The sequence below is a fragment of the Aedes albopictus genome, chromosome 1, assembly GCF_035046485.1.
Source record: "Aedes albopictus strain Foshan chromosome 1, AalbF5, whole genome shotgun sequence".
NCBI lineage: Eukaryota > Metazoa > Arthropoda > Insecta > Diptera > Culicidae > Aedes > Aedes albopictus.
This window is the reverse complement of record NC_085136.1, coordinates 44981304-45005524: the sequence shown is the minus strand read 5'-3', so window position 1 is coordinate 45005524 and position 24221 is coordinate 44981304. Positions and strand designations below refer to the sequence as shown.

The following is a 24221-nucleotide window of genomic DNA, read 5'->3' as shown; positions in this document are numbered from 1 at the left end:
CCTTGTTTTACTGCTAAATTCTCCCCATTAGGACCCGGGTTTTAACATTAGCAGCAATATCATTCCAATAATGGAACATGCGTTCAGTAATAAGAATTCTAGTATGTTCCTATGCGTACTAGCACTTTCCAGTCTTCGAAGAGTTAGTACATACATGGATCCCTAACCCAATTTGATTTCCTTTGCATTGAGTTTAGCCTCAGATGGTGAGGTTTTTAACTATATGCAAAGTAAAGTTGGTAAACTCAGTTTTATTCAAAAACTGGAAGTCTCCAAAACACTAGTAGTAAGGACTAAATACTATAATTCCTTGAATTACCAGAACACATATTCCAAAATTGAAAAATAGGACGACACTAGATTTCGGTTTGGTAGATCTAACACCGCAACGCAACCCAAAAAGGCGATCTACCCACGCTACGGGCTCCGTTAAAGATCGAGCATCTTTTAAACCCCCTCAACCATTCATCCCTCAGCACGGGTCGCCTAACACCTTGGATTGGGGTTACCTGTTTGGTGGACTTTTACCCCCGGAACAGGTGGTCCGTAGTGCTATTCTAAGCCGGCAGCTACACGGGCATGATATTCAGATAATAAATGGAAAATGAGTGGTTACCTATCTCAATTTCAGCTTTGAATATCGGTTGATACTGACACTTCGCAGCACACAGTGCACTGTTATAATCTTATAGTTTTCCGGTGTTCCATTGTTCTGATGGTCTTCTGAGTTATATTTTTAGATCATCTAGTCTTAATTTTCAATGCTTAATTGATGATCTTCTTGTCTTTTCTGATGTTCTGTTCTGTTCTGTTCTGTTCTGATCTCTAACTCGTGGCATATAGGCCTTTTTGTCGTCAGGTCTTCTGTTCTACTGGGATTTTGATTTGCTTCCCATCTGCTCTACTGGTCTTTTGACCTTCTGTTCTTCTCATCTATTGGTCTTCTGGTGACCTCCTCCCTTGATATAATGGTCTTTTGTCTTCTGAATATGCGTTTTGATATTCTTGTTTTCTTGTCGTCTGCTTATCACCATGGGCTCTAAGTTTGCTGGGAGTAGATTCGACCTATTGTTCACTCAAAAAACGAATTTTCGATAGAAGGCTCGGAGGGTCAAGTCACAAATACCAATTAACTCAGTTCAACGAATTGAGATGGTGTTTGTATGTGTGTATGTATGTATGTCTGTGCGCAAAAAAGTTCACTCACTTTTGAGGCACTTCCCATTGGCCGATTTTTCGGATTATAGCTCGAATCGAACCGGAATTTCACCGCATTGTTTGCTATTGAAAACGGTTCGAATCGGTCAAGGCGCTCCGAAGTTATGACCATTTCAGTGATCTGGAACAGCACCGGTACAGCTGGCCGTATACAACACTGAACCAAGCCCCATCATGTGACACATCAAACTGCGGTGATTTTTGTAATCTTTAGCATGGTTGACGAATTTTGTGTAGAAATCAACACTGGAGACCAGAAATTCCACGATGTCGGACCAAAAGTTCCAGAGAAATCCAAGTTTAAGTCTGCAATGGCGACTCTAAATTCAATATGGCGGCTATTCATTGTTTTTTTTTAGACTCTAAACCATGCGCTATGGGTGTATTTGGTATGGGGAAGATGTCTGGCGACCAGAATATACAAGATGGTGGTCTAAAATCCAAGATGGCAGCTCCATATTCAAGATGGCGGCTGTTTAATGGAGTGTTAGTCGCTCAAACCAAGCAATATGAGTATATTTGATACGAGGAAGATATCCAGAGTTCGAAAATGGCGAGCAGGATGGCGTTTGAAAATCCAAGATGGCGGCTCGACATTCAAGATGACGGCTGTTCAATGGAGTTTTAGGCTCTAACTCTAAAACCATTCAATATGCGTATATTTGGTATTGGAAAGATGTCTGTAGTCCAGAAATTACGATTAAAATATCCAAGATGGTGACCAGAATATCAAAGAAGGCGTCTTAAAATATAAGATGGTGGCTCAAAATTCAAGATGGCAGCTTTTTAATGGAGAATTAGTCTCCAAAACCATTCGATATGTGTATATTTGGTATGGGAAGCCAACCGTATTTCAAAAATGGCAGCCAGAATACCAAAGATGGCGTCTCCAAATTCGTGAGTGTGGTTGTTAAATTGAATTTTGGGCTCTAAAACAATTCAATATGGGCATATCTGGTATGGGGAAGAAGTCTGGAGTCAAAAAAATGGCGACCAGAATTTCCAAGGTGGCGGACTTAAAACCAAAATGGCGGCTCAAAATTCAATATTGCGGCTTTTTTCAAGATTTTAAGGCTTAAATGCTCCGCGTTGGAGTAAAGTTACTTTGCAGCCAACAAGGTATCAAGGTACCAACTCCCACGCTGGGGGAAGTAAAGGATGCCATCCACCAGCTCAAAAAGTACTAAGCGGCTGGTAAGGACGGTATCGCAGCAGAACTCATCAAGATGGGCCGGCAAAAGTTGGTCACCTGTCTGCACCGGATAGTAGTCAAGATCTGGGAAACCGAACAGCTACTGGAGAAGTGGAAGGAAGGGATAATATGATAAAGTTATTGTGTGAGAACTTCTGAGTGATCACCATTTGGAATGCCACCTAGAAAACGCTATCCCAGATCATCTTCCATCGTTTTTCACCTTAAGTAAACGAGTTTGTGAGAAGTTATCAAGCCGGCTTCGTTGACGGCCGGTCGACAATCGACCAGATCTTCACCGTACGGCAAATCCTCCACAAATGCCCTGATTACCACGTCTCAACTTACCACCTATTCATCGACTTCAAGGCGGCATACGACAGTATCGGTGTCCGGCCATTTGGCCGAATGCCGTTTGGCCGAATGCCGTTTGGCCGAACGCCATTTGTCCGAATGCCATCTGGCCGAAAGGGTCGTTTGGCCGAATCATGATCAAAAGAATTCAGAAGAAGTTTTTGATACTCTAACTGCCAATATGATCATCAGAAATATTTCCTTCTTTTAATCATAGGCTATTCTTTCTAGTTTTGACATTCAGGAATTAGTTGGCGTTGAAACTGCCTATACTTTATCAAAGATTTTTCCTTCTTTGATTCATAGGCTGTTCTTCCAAGTTATACTGAGGCTGGGAACAGTGGTATGGTCACTTAAATTCATCATTCATTTTCGGCCAAACGGCATTCGGCCAAATGGCATTCGGCCAAATGACCCTTTCGGCCAAATGGCATTCGGCCAAACGGAATTCGGCCAAATGGCGTTCGGCCAAATGACCCGGAACCGACAGTATCGACCGCACAGAGCTATGGAAAATCATAGACGAGAACAGCTGTCCCGGGAAGCTTACCAGACTGATAAGAGCAACGATGACCGATGTGCAAAACTGTACATGTACAAGACACCAATAAGACCTGGGGTTCTCTGCGGACACGACACATGGAGGTTGCTCGAGGAGCACCAGCAAGCACTCGGAGATTCGAGCGACGCGTGCTAAGGACGATCTTCGGCGGCGTGTAGAAGAACGGTGTATAGCGGAGAAGAATGAACCACGAGCTCGCTAAACTTTACGGAGAACCCAACATCCTGAAAGTAGCTTAACCCTTTGGAGCCGGAGGGGTCAATATGACCCCGGCGATGAAACCGAGCATTACAAACATATTCGGGACCAGTGAGGCTGCGGCAGCAGTGGCGAATTTATCCGGCTTCAAAGGGTTAAGCTGGACGGTTATGGTGAGCAGGGCATGTTGCAAGAATGCCGGACAACAACCCTGAAAGGTTAGTGTTTGCTAACCATCCGGTTGGTACAAGAAGGCGTGAAGCGCAGAGAGTACGATGGGCGGACCAGGTGGAGCGTGATCTGGCGAGTGTTGGGCGTGACCGACGTTGGAGAGCTGCAAATCCAGTATTATGGCGGCAAATTATTGATTCAGTGTTATTATCAATTTGATCTTGAACTAATTAAATAAAAATTAATCCCTGTGAAATAAGAACAATTTTTTTAACGAAAAAATTAAAATTTTGTAGAAGTTAACATGCAATGTCTTAAACTTCTGTTTCATTTTGTATGACTGACGTATGACAGATAGGAGTCAATCGTCAAAATCCCCCACAAAAAAGTAACTATTCATCTATTCCACGATAAGCTTATGATGAATAAAAAGATGGTCCTTTTGTCAAATCATTAGCCAGCATTTCATCATTCCTTTTCCATTTTCCAAGAACCCAACAACCAAAATGGATCGTTTGTTAAGCTCTCTCAGGCCCACACAAAGCGCCCACATCAGGTTTGACTTTCTCCCAGTTATGAATGAAACCTTTTTTTCGTTCGTTCTTTGCTGTCCCCTACCCAGCTTTTCCGTTCTAAATCCGTATCATACATCAGACTATGCCACCACAGTCGCTGTGCTCCGTATGTTTCGTAGGCATTCATGGGTTTGTATCCATCAAAAAGTCATCTTTTTGCCGTTATCTGTTTTATGCTTTTTTTGAATGAACATATGTGGGACTAAAAGGTTTCCAGAATTTGACAAAAATAATGGGAAGCTTGAAGTTTGCTTGTTCCTGAATCTGATCGGTTTTGTTATATAGTAGTTGTTGAATGATTTGTTCAAATTCAGAGTTCTCTCAATTTATCTGAACTTGAAGTTTTTTTCAACCTGCCATACATTAATTATTAAGGGTATGCGGTATGGGATTTTTTCAAAGCGAAAAGAAACGAAACGATATGTGAAATTTCTTATGCAATGCGGTACGAAACGAAACGAAATTCAAAAATGTTTCGTGAGATCGGTACGAAATCCGAATTCACTCGGTATTTTTCGAAACGAAACGAAATTTTCGAAAAAGTTCCGCGGAATTTTGCACTTATATATGAAATTGATCAGGAAATGGATGCTGCGTGTTTGCATTTTTTTGTAGCGGTGGCTTGGCGGTGTTTCCGTTAAGTCTCATCTTCAAGACTTCATTTGCTACAGCTCAATTAGGTTTTGCTGCTACCGTTTCTCACATCAAACCCGACATTGGATTTGTGTTCGGTAAGCTAAAATGCTAAAATAATAATATACACATGAAAAATAGAACTACTCACAAATTCGGTGATCTAATTAGGAAACATCTCCTCACAAAACTAACAATTGAATTCCTATTAGCATGCATCTTATGCAAAATGAGGTGTTCAAATATAATTTGAAATGTCTAAACATTTCAGATAAGTACCCAACTTTGCGTAACAAGGGTGGAGGAACATTTGGGCTCTGGACCGATTCTGATCACTTTGAGCTGTAAGTCAGCCAATATTGTAGCAATTTACTTGGAGTTTTGCACATCTCACTGCGTAAAAAAATCAAGTCATTTGGTTCAAAATTGACTGAGTTAGAACGCAAAGTGCCCAAATGATCTCAGATATTTTTTTCTTCAATTTTTAGCAACACATATTGAAAATTTCAAAATTTACACCAATAACCGAATAAGATTACTCCAATGGCTTAAGATCACACCAATGCGTAGCATCATTGTGATGATGCTATAAGATGCTCGAGCTACAAATTAGCCACAATCTTCAAACCAATCGTTACCTCCACTGGATGTGCCTGGTTCAATGCAATCCCAAACGAAAAAAAAATCCAGAATTATCCCCTGAAGAAGACTATAATACGAGTCGAAACTTTGGGAAATAGGGAATCGCGCCACTTGGGCGGTGGCTTCTATATTCGTCTGTTTTCCACTATAATTTGAACCAATTGACACAACTTTTGGAATGTGGTGAGATAGGTATAGTATCTACCCGTGTACAACATTTCAAGTCAATCGGTTCAAAATTAACTGAGTTATAGTGGAAAACAGACGAATATAGAAGCCACCGCCCAAGTGGCGCGATACCCTATTTAAAACTTTCATTTAACTCCCCAAGACTGCAGTGCCAGAATTAGTAGCTCTGTGAGATGATCTAATATCGATTGTTTATCAGAAACATGAAGCATATGATGAGGAAACATCAACTACTAGATGTTTACCAATCAAGCTAGAGAAAGCATGAAATCTACAACTTGAAAATAAATGATAGATGATTGAATTTATCAGAAAATACCCTACAGAAACTTCTACGAGATTTCTTATTAACGAAAGAAATAAGAGCTTAACCGTGAATAGCGTTTCGTCATATACAGGCCCGGATCAAGGATTGCCCGAGGCCCGAGTGGATGCGAAGGTCCCTTGGTGATGAGCATACCAAAATTTCTCTGTTTTCAAACAGTATTTGCGCAATATGAAACATAAAGTGGATGTATAATAACCAAAAAAGGTCTTTGTAGGGGGGCCTAAAATGTGGGGGCCCGGAGCCCGAATAACCACCCCCGGCCACCCCCCTCCACCCGTACATCCAGCCCTGGTCATGCAGATGTAATGGTAATTCCCTTTCAAGAGATCTACTAAAAATTTAAACTATTTCACAAACGGCATTTACACAATGAACTTGTTTTCGAAATTTATTAGACATTCCGCGGAATTCCGTGCAATTTCGTCAAAATCTATTTTTTGAAGGCGAAATGTTTAGAATTTGACGAATCGAAACGAAATTCAAAATCATAAATTTCGCCTGGTTGAATTCCGTGGAATTCCGCGGAATTTCGTTTCGAGGTGTATTTGGCGAAACTTTTCGGTATACCGCATACCCTTATTAATTATGCAATTGTCAAAGGTTTTTAAATGAACATACAAAATTCTCAGTCGGTAAAAGTACCACAACTTTTAAAATTCTAAATTAATTGAACAAATTCGAGAACAAATTTACTGTCAACATGGGCGAGAAGAAACTCATAATGAATTCCAATTGCACGTGTACGCTCTTACTACTGTTACTATTTAGTTTTGTATGATTCAATGAAAAATTATCATTTTAATACCTCCCAAAATGGCAGATCTCCAAAAACGCAACCCTCGGACGCCATCTGACGGCAACCCGTCCAATCAACCGTGGCGAAGTCATCTACACCGACACCCCTCTTCTGTTGGGTCCAAAAATTGCCAGCACAGCGGTTTGCCTCGGTTGCCACCGGAGCTTGGCACCGCAATTATTGCAACGTTCGACAGATGACGACGCTCCACAGGTGGGTTTTGTACCGTAGGCTGCGGCGAAATCATTTGCTGTGTTTTTTCATCGTAATAAGCGACCAACCTCACCCGCAGTTACGGTACAATTATACTTGCATCAACATCAATCAGTCCCAACATATAAACTCATTCGCAGATTGATTTTCATCACTGTCGCCACTGCAGTTGGCCTTTGTGCGGTCCCGCATGTGAAACCTCATCTCAACACAAGGACGAATGCCCTCTGCTGGCCCGGTCATCCAAAGCCGTACGTTCGCGGATCCATTTCAACCCCACCGATCCAACCCGGAAAGAATCTTCCTACTGCGTAGTGGTTCCCCTCAGAGCCCTCCTCCTCAAGCGATCAAACCCCCAACGCTTCCAGAACACCTTCCTCACCTTGGAGTCGCATCTGGAAACGCGCCTCAAAACGCCCCTCTACGCGGCCCTCCGCACCAATCTGGTTCCATTTGTGCGTGACGTCCTTGGGATGCGGGCGGAGGTCACCGAGCAGGAGCTGCTGCAAATTGCTGCCATTTTGGACACCAACTGCTACGACGTTCGGCTACCGGAGCGGGACGTGAAGGTTCGCGGTTTGTACGAGCTGGGCGCCATGATGTCCCATCATTGCCGACCGAACACCAAGCATTTCTTTGATGAGAAGCTGCGGTTGGTCGTGGTGGCTACAGGTGAGTAAATGATGGCAGTTCGACAACCAGAATTTCGTAACACTGGCAGCTGCATAAATTGAATGCAAGAATAGGATTTTGCTCTTGGGAGTTTCTGTTAAGACTTGGGAGGCTACAGCCTGTTCCAGCATGTATCAGGATTTCCTGGGACGTTTCAGAAGCTTTCAGATTATGAAAGTATACTGTGTTTTCTAGGGATTCTAGGGAAGTCTTAGAAGACTTGAAGATAATTTATAGGATTTCAAGAACGTTTCAAGAGGTGTCAGAAGATTTTAAGGGTTTTTCATAGGAGTATGAGGGGTTTCATTATTATTTCACATAATATTTAGGACAATCCCCGGTTTAACCCTTTGAAGCCGGAATTTTTCCAAGCGTTAGTATGGAGTTTTTTTTTCTACGTTTTTCTGTAGTTTTGGTGGTCAATAGCATAATAACAGTAGAACATTTTTTTCTGGATATCCAAGATCATCCAAACTATTCTTGAGTTTAGATCCTTAAGTCTATAGTTGTAATGGTAGCTTCTTTCATTAAACAAAGCCACGATTTGTAATCTATCATATCCAAAAAGTCTTCTGAAAGTTCAACAGACAGTATCAGATCAGTCGGAATATTTTAAGTCATCCAAACTGTTCTTGAGTTTAAATCCTTAAGTCTACGGGTGTCACGGTAACATCTTTCATTAAAAACTACGATTTATAATCTATCATGTCTAATAAGCCTTCTGAAAGTTACTGTGGTTGTATTTCTCAACTAAGCTTCATGACAGTAAGGAAGCCCAAAATGTTCCATAAATATATAACAACGCTTATTGTTCCTCTAACTGCTTTGGTAAGCACAGTGGATTATGTAGCACTACTTAACGTAGTGGAAGATTTTTTTATCACAAGTGTAGATCTGAAGCTATGGCCTCCGGAGTAGTGTTGTTGATCTGGAATATATATCAAAACTATCTTTAAATGACTCATGATATGCCAGGGGGATTACAGATTACAGTTTAAAGTTCATTGTGAGTAGAAAAATACCGTTACTATCAAGAGCTAATCATGAGGATAGTTTGGACGACCCTCAATGTCCCAAAGGTTCATAATATTATGAAGCAGACTTCAAATTGGTCCAGTCGCCGCGACTGGTTATGAAACGTTACTCAGTATGTCAGATATAGCTGATGTTACGAGTGTAGAACCGAAGTTCTGATTCAAAGATAATTTGGCTGACCTGTAACATTCTCATAGTGTCCTTAAATGACATTTGAGATCTCAAGAGCTTCACGGATCTCAGCTGATTAAGCAATGCTATTATTTATGGTGAAAACAAACAGTTTTTCTAGTAAATTTAAAGGACTTCATTATAGAACAGTTTGGATGGACCTGAATGTCCCAAAGGTTTATGATAAAAAAGAGTGAACTTCAGATTGCTCCAGTAACTGCGGTTGATTATGCAACGTTACTCAGTATGACATATATGTCTGTTGTTACGAGTGTAGACCTGAAGTCCTGAACTCCAACGTAGTTTGGCTGACTTGGAATATCCCTGTGATGTCTTTTAATGACGTTCGAAATTTCAAGAGCTTCGCGGATCCCAGCAGATTATGCAATACTATTGTGTATGTCGAAAAAACATTAAGTTATTCTATTCACACTTAATTTGGAATACCGTTTTCGGTAAATTTTTGACGAAAATAGAACAGCTGTATACAGCTATACTGCATTGTTTACCTTTTGCACCAGGTTTTGACAGTTGGTGTACTGAGCCTCAGTAAAATCGATTACCGAAGCTACCGAAATAGTTCTGCTGTTCTATTTTCGCCAAAAAAGTGCTGAACAGGCAATTCAGGATTGAGTGTGTTTAGAATTGAAGAACGTTATTATAGAATAGTTTGGACGACCCTGAATGTCCCAAAGGTTTATAATAAGCTTGTAGACTTCAGACTGCTCCAGTAACTGCGGTTGATTAAGCAGCGTTACTCAGTATAACAGATATGGATACTGTTACGAGTGTAGACCTGAAGTCCTGAATTTCAAGGTAGTTTGGCTGACCTGGAATATCCCTGTAGTGTCTCTCAATGACATTTTGAGTTTCAAAAGCTTCGCGGATCCCAGCAAATTACGCAATACTGTTATTTATGGCGAAAACATATAAAGTTTTTCATGTAGATTTGAAGGACTTCATTATAGAACAATTTGGACGAACCTGAATGTCCCAAAGAAAAAAAAATTCAGATTGGTCCAGTAACTACGGATAAATATGCAACGTTACTCTGTATAGCAGATATGGCTGTTGTTACGAGTGTAGACCTCAAGTCCTGAACTCAAAGGTAACCTGGCTGACCTGAAATATTCCTGTAGTGTCTTCAAATGATCATTGTGATTTCAAGAGCTTCGCGGATCCCAGCAGGTTATGCAATACTATTATTTATTGAAAAAACACATAAATGTTATTCTTGTTGATTTGAGAGACTTCATTATAAAACAGTTTGGACGACCCTAAATGTCCCAAAGGTTTATAATAAGCTAGTAGACTTCATATTGCGCCAGTAACTGCGGTTGAATATGCAACGTTACTCAGTATGACAGATATGGCTACTGTTACGAGTGTAGACCTGAAGACCTGAACTCAAAGGAAACTTGGCAGACCTGGAATATCCCACAGTGCCTATAAATGACATTGTAGATGTCAAGAGCTTCAAGGATCACAGTAGGTTATGCAATGCTATTATTTGTGGCAAAAATACATAAAATTATTCCTGTAGATTTGAAGGACTTCACTATAGGACAATTTAGAACACCTAGAACATCCCAGAATATGAAACACCTTTTGATATTCTTGACGAAGGCTTAATTAATACATATAAACATAACTCACATCCAAGTTCAGCTTTTGGAACAACTGGTATGTCAATTATTTCGATCTTCTAAATTTCATGGTGTTCAGGATGTTCTTGGTTATCAATGAAATCCCAAATACAAATATTCCAATTATTTTCCTAATAGAGGACTCCATTTGCAACACCTTTGCCAAAGACAGTATTCTGTTTTATCGAATGGGTGAATTTATACAGCCGTTTCTATATTGGGGTCATACATATATGACCCCCTCGGCTCCAAAGGGTTAACCCTTTGTGGCCTAGGCCCTTATATGCCCCAATGATGAAAACGAGCATTACAAACGTGTTCAAAAGGTAAGCAAGGTCGCGGAAGCAGCGCTGATCTACTCTAAACCACTTGCAGTGATCCAGAAAGGTCCTTGAAACCCATTGAAATCTCCTGAAATTCAGCTTGAACACAGGCGCTCAAAACATTACTGTGATTTCTGGTGCAATGCTTATGAAACCTATCAATCGCCTCGGATGCTCCATAAAACTCTCTGAAACTCACCTGAAATACCATCCCCTTCCTCCTGGACCTTCTTCAAAACCCACAACCATTTGAAACCCCTTGAAACGGGGCTCAAGGCTTTCTGATGCAAAGGGGAAGGGTCAAAGTGATTTCAACGCAGTTTTAAAAGGGAAGGGGGCAGCGGCATTTCTGGACGTGTCAGGAGGTTTCAGAGGGCGTTTAGGGGGTTTCATAGGCTCTCGGGTGAACTCTAGAGGGCTTCAGAGACGCATCAAGACGTTTCAACGCATTTCAAAGCGTTTCCAGGTGTTTCATGAAATTTCATGCCAATTTCATTTAAACAGTTTCAATGCTTTGCGGGTCGTTACAGAACGTTTGAGAGGTGTTTCAGATGGTTTCGGTGGTTCTCAGGGTTTCAGAGGCATTCCAAATCGTATCCAGGCGTTTCAAGGCGTTTCAGGAAGTTTTTAAGGGAAGCTTCAGAGGCTCTCAGGTGAGTTTCACTTCGATTTCATGGGGGTTTCATAGCGTTTCAGTACGTTTCAGGGCGTTTGAGCAGGTTTTGGAGCGGTTTTTGGGGGCTTCAGAAGCACTTAGATGAATTTCACGGAAGTTTGATGGGGGTTTCAGAAGCGTTTCAAAGCATTTAAAGACGTTTCAGTGCACTTCAATGCATTTCAAGGTGTTTCAGGAGGTTCAAGGCGTATCAATGCGTCTCAGGTCTTTTCGGAGGATTTCAAGGGGTGGTGGGGTTGTGGGTGATTATGAGGCTCGCTGGTGTATTTTACGGAGGTTTCATGTGGGTTTCAGAGGCGTTTCAAAGCGTTTTAAAGCGTTTCAGGTCGTTTCAGGAGGTTTCAGAGAAGGGACAATAAAAGAGGGATTTTGGTGCACACATTAAGTCAGGGCTTTGATGAGGAAACCACGGCATTGCTACAGGCATTGCTTCTGGGCCTAGTATTTGAATTGGACCAAGGATACTTTCCGAAAGTCCCTCCAACCTCTCTTTGAGACCCCTGGGTCCCTCGGAAACACCCCTGAAACGGCACTGAGATCACTACAGAACTCATCCCTTGAACCCTCCAAAATTCTTATGAGACCCCATGGCATACCCCAGAGATCCTTAGAAGCGCCATTGAAACACCCTGGAAGCCTCAGGGACCTCCTGAAACGTTCCTGGAGCCCCCGTGAAATTTTCTGGGTGCCCCAGAAGAGCCCACGAGACCCTCTGAAGTGCCACAGAGTTTCTGATACCCCTCGAAACTCGTGAAACGCCGTGATATCCCCTGGAACCCCTCCGAAACCTCCTGAGGTTCTCTGGAACGCCTCTGAAACCTCTGGGTACACCTTGAGATCCCTCCAAACGCTCCGGAAACCACCTAGAACGCCTTTGAGGCACACTGTGGCGTTTCTGAGACCCTATGGAGCCCCCTGAAACCCTCTGAGCTACTCTGAAACCCCCTAAGGCTTCCTGAGACCTTCTGAAACGCCTCTGCGACACGAAGATCTCCTGTAACCATACTGAATCCTCCTTAGAATCCCTAGAACTCTCCGGGACTTTCCGAAACGTCACCTTAGATCTCCACATATCTTCTCAGACCCCTTGAAACGCTCCTGAGACCTTCAGCTACCCTCCTGAAACGCACCAGGAAACTCCAAAAAAACACCTGGAAATACCTGACAAGTTCATGAATCCCCTTGAGGCGTCTCTGAAACCCCCTGATGCGTCCAAAACACCCGCTGAAACCCCCTGAATGCCCTTCAGCAGTGCTGAAAATGTCATTTCGGCGTATTTGGATGCAAACACCTATAGTTCATTTCAAAAGCTGAATCAGAAAATAAGGAATACGAAAAACTTGTGCAGCTAGACCAGTCCAAGAATATCACGGAAAATCTTCTTTATCTTTAACATTTAAGGAAAATGTCATCGACTACCTTCGAAAAATGCCAATTGATACTTATTAAAAATATCAATTGAATTGATATCTATTGAAAATATCAATATAGCTATGTCGGAATGAAATTTTTTGCGCTGCCGTCGAGACCCCCTGAAACCCCCTGTGGTTTACTGAGATCTTCTGAAACGCCTCTGCGATCTACATGTGCCCTCCGAATATCCTCTGAAACGCCCCAAAGACCTCCAGGTACCTCCTAAAACGTCCGTGGAACACCCCCAAAAACCTGTGGCACACCCTGAAGAGCCCCTGGAAACCTTCTGTGACGTTCCTGGTATTTCAAGTTAACCACCTAAAATCCCCTGCGACCCCCTGAAACACCCCTGAAACGCTCCTGAGACACCTTGAACGCCCCATAAGACCCTCCTCAGGGGACCCCTAAAACCTCCTCAGAGCCCCTTAAGCACCCTGACCTCGCGGTACTTCCTCAAACTTCCTGCGACCCTTTCAGTTCTCATCGCGAAACGCCCAAGAAACCCCTTTGAAATACACTGATACGGACCTGAAACCACCTGAAACGCCCCTGAGACCCTCTGGAACTCCCCTGGGACCCCCTGAAACCCCTAGTAGCGCCTCGGCAACTCTCTGAAAATACTCTGAATAGCTCCGAAAACCTCCTCAAATCATGTGAAACAAACTGGAACGCCTTTTAAAACCTCTTAAGCCCTTTGAATGCCCCATGCTATGCCCCTGTAACTTGCTTAAAATCATACGAATCCCATTGAAGTACCGCACCGGGAACTCCCCGAAGGTAACGCTCCTTCTTCTTCTTGCCGTATCGTCCTCACTAAGACGAAGCCTGTTTCTCGGTAGCTGACCTGCTTCTCGTGTGGCAGGCTCGAAGATACTCTATGCTCAAGGCAGTCAAAAGGAAGTCCTTTACTAAGATCAGAGGATTTCCGACGCTTCTCTGGCGAATTTATGATTTTTTATGGGGCATCAGGGGCTTTCAAGATATCTTCAAGGGTGTTTCAAAGGCTTCAATGAGCTCTGAGGTATCTGAGGGGTTTCAGTAACATCACCAGGCATTTTCAACCATTTCAAGGAGCTTCAGAAGGCATTACGGAGCTTTGAGGGGCTTCACAGACTTTCAGATAGGGCCGTGCTCAGAAGAGGGTAGTAGGTCGGGTGGTAACCCGAAACCAACACCCCTGCCCCTTTCACTTCTGTCTATGGTCCTGCTCGCAGGTGAGCTTCAGGATGCTTAACGAAGGTTTTAGAGGCTTTTCAATGCCTTTCAGGAGATATCAGAGGCGTCGTGAGAGCTTCAGACAAGTTTGAGAGGGTTCAGATACGTTTTAAGGCGCCTAAATAAATTTCAAAGGCTTCAAGAGTGGTTATTCACAGGCTCTGAGCTCAGCTTCAGAGAGGTTCTGATGGGTACAAGGAGAATATGGGGGGGCTGGCTTACAGGCGAACTTCAGGGAAAGGTTTTAGATGCTTTTCGAGGTGTTTCCGAGTGTTCCAGGAGTAGAGGGGGCTTAACAGGCTCTCAATTAAGCGGTTTAAGAGAAAGTTTCAGAGGCGTTTCAATGCGTATCAACGCCTTTTCAGAGCATTTCATAGGATTCCAGAGGACATTCCGGGCTCTTCAGGGGGCTGCACTTGCTTTTAAGTGAGCTATAGAGCGGTTTAAGAGGAATGTTGGAGACGTTTCAGAGGCATTTCAAGGTGTTTCAAGTGTGTTTCGGGAGTTTTAGAACGGTTTTAATGCGTTTTAGAATTAAAACGTGATGATCTATACGCAAGGGATTTCATGTGCCTGTACATAGATTCATGAATCTGTGAAAGCATAAAGTTCTTTCAAAAATCTCTTTAAAAGATCTCACATAATACTTGTAGGTTCGAAAACATATACTAAGGGGAGTTTACAGATACTTAGACAATCACAGAACTCATAATTAAATATAACTTAAGATTTATGAGCCAAAGTGAGTATAAACCTTTTTCTTCTTACAACAGCAAGAGTTCACAAATGATGCGAGTACATCTATGCTCTTGAAAGCCTCTGGAGACCTCAAAATTGTCACAGCTCCTTCTCATCCCTCACTCTTGAACACACTTTTTCAAAGAGAGGTAAAAGATTGTTTCAGAGGGTTTTAAATTAGGATCTTGTATAGGTATGATGTAGGAAAACCATTGAGGGCAAATGAAAAATAAGAAAGGAAGGTTTAAATCGAGTAGGAAAAACACGGCAAAGGGGTCTTAGAGGGCTTTCCTGGTATTCGCAGAAGAAAGCAGAAGAAGTAGACAAAAATATAAAAAAATTTGAAAAGAGAAAAGCTTCGAAGTTGGGGTTATCTACGGGGTCTGAAGAACTTCGTGCAATCAAGGAGTTTAGAATCTAGTATTGCTTTGCCAGTTTCCAGAAGGTTTAAGAGCATTCCAGAATCATTTCTGAGATATTTCAATGGGTTTTCATAGAACTATAGGAGTGTTTCAACGGATTCCAGAGGATTTCAAAAGCCTCAAGGGGTTTAAGAAAATTTTACATTAGAGAAACACCCCTCCTCTTCCCTGAAATTGTTTTGGAATAACTTGCAGCGCTTCTAGAAGACTCTTGCAGCTCATTGGAACCACCTGAAACTCACTTGGAACCTTTGGTAAACTCTTTTGAAACACTTTTAAATAACCTGAAACGCTCCTAGAACGCTTATAAACACAAACAAGCCTTCTTCAATCCTCCATGGAGCCACCTTAAAATCTTTTACAAATCCCAAATAGAGACGCCTCTTATACGGGTCTTTATGTGACAATTTAATGTAATCAAAATACAAAAACAGACAAAAAATGATAAAATGCACTCCTCCGAAACCCTTTGCCCTCCTTCAACCTCACTGGAAACCCTCTTGACTCACACCTGCATCTCTTGATCCACCACGTTATATCCCCATTTCTAATCCTTGCATGAACACCAACTTGAAAATATAACCCCTCCCTCTCGGTCGCGTGTTGATAGGATAGAATCTATACGACAACTAGAAGCATAAGAAATTCAAAGTATAAGACAGAAGACAGCGAGTGAAAAACTGAGGACAAAAAATAGAAGTCAATAAATTTAAGAAATAAAATAGAACTAAATAGAAAATAGAAGAGTATACAGTAGAGGAGAGAACAAAAAAATACATGAGAAAGATAAAACTAGACGAAAAATATAAGAAAAAAATTAAAAATTTAGATTCAGGAGAACTTTATTTCTGCAAAACACGTCAACTTATGAAACTCCCAAAATTTCTGATAGCATACGTGAACCAAAAGTTATCAATTATTAATATTCTGTTTCTATTAAAAGCTCAATCAGGGTAAAATATCATTGATGAACAATTCAGCGAGTGCACATTTATACAATTTCAATTCACTCACTCAGTTTCGAACAAATTTATAATAAGCTTACATCGCAGTTTGCACATTGCATTGAGCATGCATACGATTCATACGCATTGAGTACTCATACACACTCCAAGTTAATTAGTTAGTAACCAATAGGGCCAGTGCATATTCCGCCATAGAATCGATCCTCCAATATGTAAGCTTTCCCACCCTCCCACCATATCGTTTACCTACTTCTACTCTTCCACAGTGGACATTCCGAAGGACGGCGTAATTAGCATTTCCTACACCCAGCCACTGATGGGCACCATTCAGCGTCGCTATGCCATCCAACAGGCCAAGTGCTTTGAATGCGGCTGCGACCGGTGCCGGGATCCGACCGAGCTGGGCACCTACGTGGGGTCCGTTGTTTGCCCCCTGTGCCACAAAGCCAAGGTAAGTGTGTGGTGTGGCTATGCGAACTGAATTATTCAGCGGTGGGTTCCCCGGGCTACCGAAGGGTGAGACGGGGCAAGAGTGACCAAAGAAGAATTCTTGGAGGAATAACTTAAGGAATTGCTGGAGGAGTTCTTAGAGGATTTCAGATCAATTACTATAGGGATTCCTCAAGGATTTTCTTGAGGAATTTCCAGAGAAAACTCTTGAGGAATTCCTGGAGGAATTCCCAAAAGAATTCTCAAAAGAATTTCCAGATGAATTTAAAGAGAAATTCCTGCAGGAAAATCAAAGAGAATTCAAAGAGAAATTCCCAGAGGAATTCAAAGAGAAATTCCCAGAGGAATTCCTAGAGGAATACCCAGGCACATTCCAGGGGAATTCCAGGGGAATTCTAGGAGGAATTCCAGGGGAATTCTAGGAAAATTCCAGGGGAATTCCAGGGAAATTCCAGGAGGAATTCCAAGGGAATTCCAGGAGGAATTCCAGGGGAATTCCAGGAGGAATTCCAGGGGAATTCCAGGAGGAATTCCAGGGGAATTCCAGGAGGAATTCCAGGAGAATTCCAGGAGGAATTCCAGGGGAATTCCAGGAGGAATTCCAGGGGAATTCCAGGAGGAATTCCAGGGGAATTCCAGGAGGAATTCCAGGGGAATTCCAGGAGGAATTCCAGGGGAATTCCAGGAGGAATTCCAGGGGAATTCCAGGAGGAATTCCAGGGGAATTCCAGGAGGAATTCCAGGGGAATTCCAGGAGGAATTCCAGGGGAATTCCAGGAGGAATTCCAGGGGAATTCCAGGAGGAATTCCAGGGGAATTCCAGGAGGAATTCCAGGGGAATTCCAGGAGGAATTCCAGGGGAATTCCAGGAGGAATTCCAGGGGAATTCCAGGAGGAATTCCAGGGGAATTCCAGGAGGAATTCCAGGGGAATTCCAGGAGGAATTCCAGGGGAATTCCAGGAGGAATTCCAGGGGAATTCCAGGAGGAATTCCAGGGGAATTCCAGGAGGAATTCCAGGGGAATTCCAGGAGGAATTCCAGGGGAATTCCAGGAGGAATTCCAGGGGAATTCCAGGAGGAATTCCAGGGGAATTCCAGGAGGAATTCCAGGGGAATTCCAGGAGGAATTCCAGGGGAATTCCAGGAGGAATTCCAGGGGAATTCCAGGAGGAATTCCAGGAGGAATTCCAGGAGGAATTCCAGGGGAATTCCAGGAGGAATTCCAGGGGAATTCCAGGAGGAATTCCAGGGGAATTCCAGGAGGAATTCCAGGGGAATTCCAGGAGGAATTCCAGGGGAATTCCAGGAGGAATTCCAGGGGAATTCCAGGAGGAATTCCAGGGGAATTCCAGGAGGAATTCCAGGGGAATTCCAGGAGGAATTCCAGGGGAATTCCAGGAGGAATTCCAGGGGAATTCCAGGAGGAATTCCAGGGGAATTCCAGGAGGAATTCCAGGGGAATTCCAGGAGGAATTCCAGGGGAATTCCAGGAGGAATTCCAGGGGAATTCCAGGAGGAATTCCAGGGGAATTCCAGGAGGAATTCCAGGGGAATTCCAGGAGGAATTCCAGGGGAATTCCAGGAGGAATTCCAGGGGAATTCCAGGAGGAATTCCAGGGGAATTCCAGGAGGAATTCCAGGGGAATTCCAGGAGGAATTCCAGGGGAATTCCAGGAGGAATTCCAGGGGAATTCCAGGAGGAATTCCAGGGGAATTCCAGGAGGAATTCCAGGGGAATTCCAGGAGGAATTCCAGGGGAATTCCAGGAGGAATTCCAGGGGAATTCCAGGAGGAATTCCAGGGGAATTCCAGGAGGAATTCCAGGGGAATTCCAGGAGGAATTCCAGGGGAATTCCAGGAGGAATTCCAGGGGAATTCCAGGAGGAATTCCAGGGGAATTCCAGGAGGAATTCCAGGGGAATTCCAGGAGGAATTCCAGGGGAATTCCAGGAGGAATTCCAGGGGAATTCCAGGAGGAATTCCAGGGGAATTCCAGGAGGAATTCCAGGGGAATTCCAGGAGGAATTCCAGGGGAATTCCAGGAGGAATTCCAGGGGAATTCCAGGAGGAATTCCAGGGGAATTCCAGGAGGAATTCCAGGGGAATTCCAGGAGGAATTCCAGGGGAATTCCAGGAGGAATTCCAGGGGAATTCCAGGAGGAAATCCAGGGGAATTCCAGGAGGAAATCCAGGGGAATTCCAGGAGGAATTCAAGGGGAATTCCAGGAGGAATTCCAGGGGAATTCCAGGAGGAATTCCAGGGGAATTCCAGGAGGAATTCCAGGGGAATTCCAGGAGGAATTCCAGGGGAATTCCAGGAGGAATTCCAGGGGAATTCCAGGAGGAATTCCAGGGGAATTCCAGGAGGAATTCCAGGGGAATTCCAGGAGGAATTCCAGGGGAATTCCAGGAGGAATTCCAGGGGAATTCCAGGAGGAATTCCAGGGGAATTCCAGGAGGAATTCCAGGGGAATTCCAGGAGGAATTCCAGGAGGAATTCCAGGAGGAATTCCAGGTGGAATTCCAGGTGGAATTCCAGAAGGAATTCTAGGAGGAACTCCAGGAGGAATTCCAGGAGGAATTCCAGAAGGAATTCCAGGAGGAATTCCAGAAGGAATTCCAGGAGGAACTACAGGAGGAATTCCAGGAGGAATTACAGGAGGAATTCCAGGAGGAATTACAGGAGGAATTCCAGGAGGAATTACAGGAGGAATTCCAAGATTAATTCCAGGTGGAATTCCAGGAGGAACTCTACAAGGAATTCTAGGATGAACTTCAGGAGGAATTCCAGGGGGAATTCTAGGAGGAATTCCAGGAGGAATTCCAGAAGGAATTCCAGGAGGAATTCCAGAAGGAATTCCAGGAGGAATTCTAGGAGGAATTCAAGAAGGAATTCCAGGAGGAATTCCAGGAGGAATTCCAGGAGGAATTCTAGGAGGAATTCCAGGAGGAATTCCAGGAGGAATTCCAGAAGGAATTCCAGGAGGAATTTCAGAAGGAATTCCAGGAGGAATTCCAGGAATTCCAGGAATTCCAGGAGGAATTCCAGAAGGAATTCCAGGAGGAACTTCAGAAGGAATTCCAGGAGGAATTTCAGAAGGAATTCCAGGAGGAAATTCAGAAGGGATTCCAGGAGGAATTCCAGAAGGAATTCCAGGAGGAATTCCAGAAGGAATTCCAGGAGGAATTCCAGAAGGAATTCCAGGAGGAATTCCAGAAGGAATTCCAGGAGGAATTCCAGAAGGAATTCCAGGAGGAATTCGAGAAGAAATTGCAGGAGGAATTCCAGAAGGAATTCCAGGAGGAATTCCAGAAGGAATTCCAGGAGGAATTCCAGGAATTCCAGAAGGAATTCCAGAAGGAATTCCAGGAGGAATTCCAGAAGGAATTCCAGGATTCTAGGAGGAATTCCAGGAGGAATTCCAGGAGGAATTCCAGAAGGAATTCCAGGAGGAATTCCAGAAGGAATTCCAGGAGGAATTCCAGAAGGAATTCCAGGAGGAACTACAGGAGGAATTCCAGGAGGAATTACAGGAGGAATTCCAGGAGGAATTACAGGAGGAATTCCAAGATTAATTCCAGGTGGAATTCCAGGAGAAACTCTACAAGGAATTCTAGGATGAACTTCAGGAGGAATTCCAGGGGGAATTCTAGGAGGAATTCCAGGAGGAATTCCAGAAGGAATTCCAGGAGGAATTCCAGAAGGAATTCCAGGAGGAATTCTAGGAGGAATTCAAGAAGGAATTCCAGGAGGAATTCCAGGAGGAATTCTAGGAGGAATTCCAGGAGGAATTCCAGGAGGAATTCCAGAAGGAATTCCAGGAGGAATTCCAGAAGGAATTCCAGGAGGAACTACAGGAGGAATTCCAGGAGGAACTACAGGAGGAATTCCAGAAGGAATTTCAGGAGGAATTTCAGAAGGAATTCCAGGAGGAATTCCAGGAATTCCAGGAGGAATTCCAGAAGGAATTCCAGGAGGAATTCCAGAAGGAATTCCAGGAGGAACTTCAGAAGGAATTCCAGGAGGAATTTCAGAAGGAATTCCAGGAGGAAATTCAGAAGGGATTCCAGGAGGAATTCCAGAAGGAATTCCAGGAGGAATTCCAGAAGGAATTCCAGGAGGAATTCCAGAAGGAATTCCAGGAGGAATTCCAGAAGGAATTCCAGGAGGAATTCCAGAAGGAATTACAGGAGGAATTCCAGAAGGAATTCCAGGAGGAATTCGAGAAGAAATTGCAGGAGGAATTCCAGAAGGAATTCCAGGAGGAATTCCAGAAGGAATTCCAGGAGGAATTCCAGGAATTCCAGGAGGAATTCCAGAAGGAATTCCAGGAGGAATTCCAGAAGGAATTCCAGGAGGAATTCCAGAAGGAATTCCAGGAGGAATTCCAGAAGGAATTCCAGGAGGAATTCCAGAAGGAATTCCAGGAGGAATTCCAGAAGGAATTCCAGGAGGAATTCCAGAAGGAATTCCAGGAGGAATTCCAGAAGGAATTCCAGGAGGAATTCCAGAAGGAATTCCAGGAGGAATTCCAGAAGGAATTCCAGGAGGAATTCCAGAAGGAATTCCAGGAGGAATTCCAGAAGGAATTCCAGGAGGAATTCCAGAAGGAATTCCAGGAGGAATTCCAGAAGGAATTCCAGGAGGAATTCCAGAAGGAATTCCAGGAGGAATTCCAGAAGGAATTCCAGGAGGAATTCCAGAAGGAATTCCAGGAGGAATTTCAGAAGGAATTCCAGGAGGAATTCCAGAAGGAATTCCAGGAGGAATTCCAGAAGGAAATCCAGGAGGAACTTCAGAAGGAATTCCAGGAGGAATTTCAGAAGGAATTCCAGGAGGAATTTCAGAAGGGATTCCAGGAGGAATTCCAGAAGGAATTCCAGGAGGAATTCCAGAAGGAATTCCAGGAGGAATTCCAGAAGGAATTCCAGGAGGAATTCCAGAAGGAATTCCAGGAGGAATTCCAGAAGGAATTCCAGGAGGAATTCCAGAAGGAATTCCAGGAGGAATTCCAGAAGGAATTCCAGGAGGAATTCCAGAAGGAATTCCAGGAGGAATTCCAGAAGGAATTCCAGGAGGAATTCCAGAAGGAATTCCAGAAGGAATTCCAGGAGGAATTCCAGAAGGAATTCCAGGAGGAATTCCAGAAGAAATTCCAGGAGGAATTCCAGAAGGAATTCCAGGAGGAATTCCAGAAGGAATTCCAGGAGGAATTCCAGAAGAAATTCCAAGAGGAATTCCAGAAGGAATTCCAGGAGGAATTCCAGAAGGAATTCCAGGAGGAATTCCAGAAGGAATTCCAGGAGGAATTCCAGAAGGAATTCCAGGAGGAATTCCAGAAGGAATTCCAGGAGGAATTCCAGAAGGAATTCCAGGAGGAATTCCAGAAGGAATTCCAGGAGGAATTCCAGAAGGAATTCCAGGAGGAATTCCAGGAGGAATTCCAGAAGGAATTCCAGGAGGAATTCCAGAAGGAATTCCAGGAGGAATTCCAGAAGGAATTCCAGGAGGAATTCCAGAAGGAATTCCAGGAGGAATTCCAGAAGGAATTCCAGGAGGAATTCCAGAAGGAATTCCAGGAGGAATTCCAGAAGGAATTCCAGGAGGAATTCCAGAAGGAATTCCAGGAGGAATTCCAGAAGGAATTCCAGGAGGAATTCCAGAAGGAATTCCAGGAGGAATTCCAGAAGGAATTCCAGGAGGAATTCCAGAAGGAATTCCAGGAGGAATTCCAGAAAGAATTCCAGGAGGAATTCCAGAAGGAATTCCAGGAGGAATGCCAGAAGGAATTCCAGGAGGAATTCCAGAAGGAATTCCAGGAGGAATGCCAGAAGGAATTCCAGGAGGAATGCCAGAAGGAATTCCAGGAGGAATTCCAGAAGGAATTCCAGGAGGAATTCCAGAAGGAATTCCAGGAGGAATTCCAGAAGGAATTCCAGGAGGAATTCCAGAAGGAATTCCAGGAGGAATTCCAGAAGGAATTCCAGGAGGAATTCCAGAAGGAATTCCAGGAGGAATTCCAGAAGGAATTCCAGGAGGAATTCCAGAAGGAATTCCAGGAGGAATTCCAGAAGGAATTCCAGGAGGAATTCCAGAAGGAATTCCAGCAGGAATTCCAGAAGGAATTCCAGGAGGAATTCCAGAAGGAATTCCAGGAGGAATTCCAGAAGGAATTCCAGGAGGAATTCCAGAAGGAATTCCAGGAGGAATTCCAGAAGGAATTCCAGGAGGAATTCCAGAAGGAATTCCAGGAGGAATTCCAGAAGGAATTCCAGGAGAAATTCCAGAAGGAATTCCAGGAGGAATTCCAGAAGGAATTCCAGGAGGAAATCCAGAAGGAATTCCAGGAGGAATTCCAGAAGGAATTCCAGGAGGAATTCCAGAAGGAATTCCAGGAGGAATTCCAGAAGGAATTCCAGGAGGAATCCAGAAGGAATTCCAGGAGGAATTCCAGAAGGAATTCCAGGAGGAATCCAGAAGGAATTCCAGGAGGAATCCAGAAGGACTTCCAGGAGGAATTCCAGAAGGAATTCCAGGAGGAATCCAGAAGGAATTCCAGGAGGAATTCCAGAAGGAATTCCAGGAGGAATTCCAGAAAGAATTCCAGGAGGAATTCCAGAAAGAATTCCAGGAGAAATTCCAGAAGGAATTCCAGGAGGAATTCCAGAAGGAATTCCAGGAGGAATTCCAGAAGGAATTCCAGGAGGAATTCCAGAAGGAATTCCAGGAGGAAATCCAGAAGGAATTCCAGGAGGAATTCCAGAAGGAATTCCAGGAGGAATTCCAGAAGGAATTCCAGGAGGAATTCCAGAAGGAATTCCAGGAGGAATTCCAGAAGGAATTCCAGGAGGAATTCCAGAAGGAATTCCAGGCGGAATTCCAGAAGGAATTCCAGGCGGAATTCCAGAAGGAATTCCAGGAGGAATTCCAGAAGGAATTCCAGAAGGAATTCCAGAAGGAATTCCAGGAGGAATTCCAGAAGGAATTCCAGGAGGAATTCCAGAAGGAATTCCAGGAGGAATTCCAGAAGGAATTCCAGGAGGAATTCCAGAAGGAATTCCAGGAGGAATTCCAGAAGGAATTCCAGGAGGAATTCCAGAAGGAATTCCAGGAGGAATTCCAGAAGGAATTCCAGGAGGAATTCCAGAAGGAATTCCAGGAGGAATTCCAGAAGGAATTCCAGGAGGAATTCCAGAAGGAATTCCAGGAGGAATTCCAGAAGGAATTCCAGGAGGAATTCCAGAAGGAATTCCAGGAGGAATTCCAGAAGGAATTCCAGGAGGAATTCCAGAAGGAATTCCAGGAGGAATTCCAGAAGGAATTCCAGGAGGAATTCCAGAAGGAATTCCAGGAGGAATTCCAGAAGGAATTCCAGGAGGAATTCCAGAAGGAATTCCAGGAGGAATTCCAGGAGGAATTCCA

At 43.6% G+C, this 24221-nt stretch overlaps 1 protein-coding gene across 1 annotated transcript in view; it reads left to right on the top strand.

Annotated features, from left to right (window-relative positions):
* The window catches only part of LOC134284904 (SET domain-containing protein SmydA-8-like), a 40983-nt gene that overhangs the window by 3943 nt on the left and 12819 nt on the right, over positions 1 to 24221 (top strand). The window contains exons 2-4 of the mRNA XM_062844443.1: positions 6883 to 7071; positions 7212 to 7743; positions 16614 to 16798. Of these exons, the coding sequence (XP_062700427.1) occupies positions 6883 to 7071; positions 7212 to 7743; positions 16614 to 16798 (906 nt within the window). The remainder of the gene's footprint in view (positions 1 to 6882; positions 7072 to 7211; positions 7744 to 16613; positions 16799 to 24221) is intronic.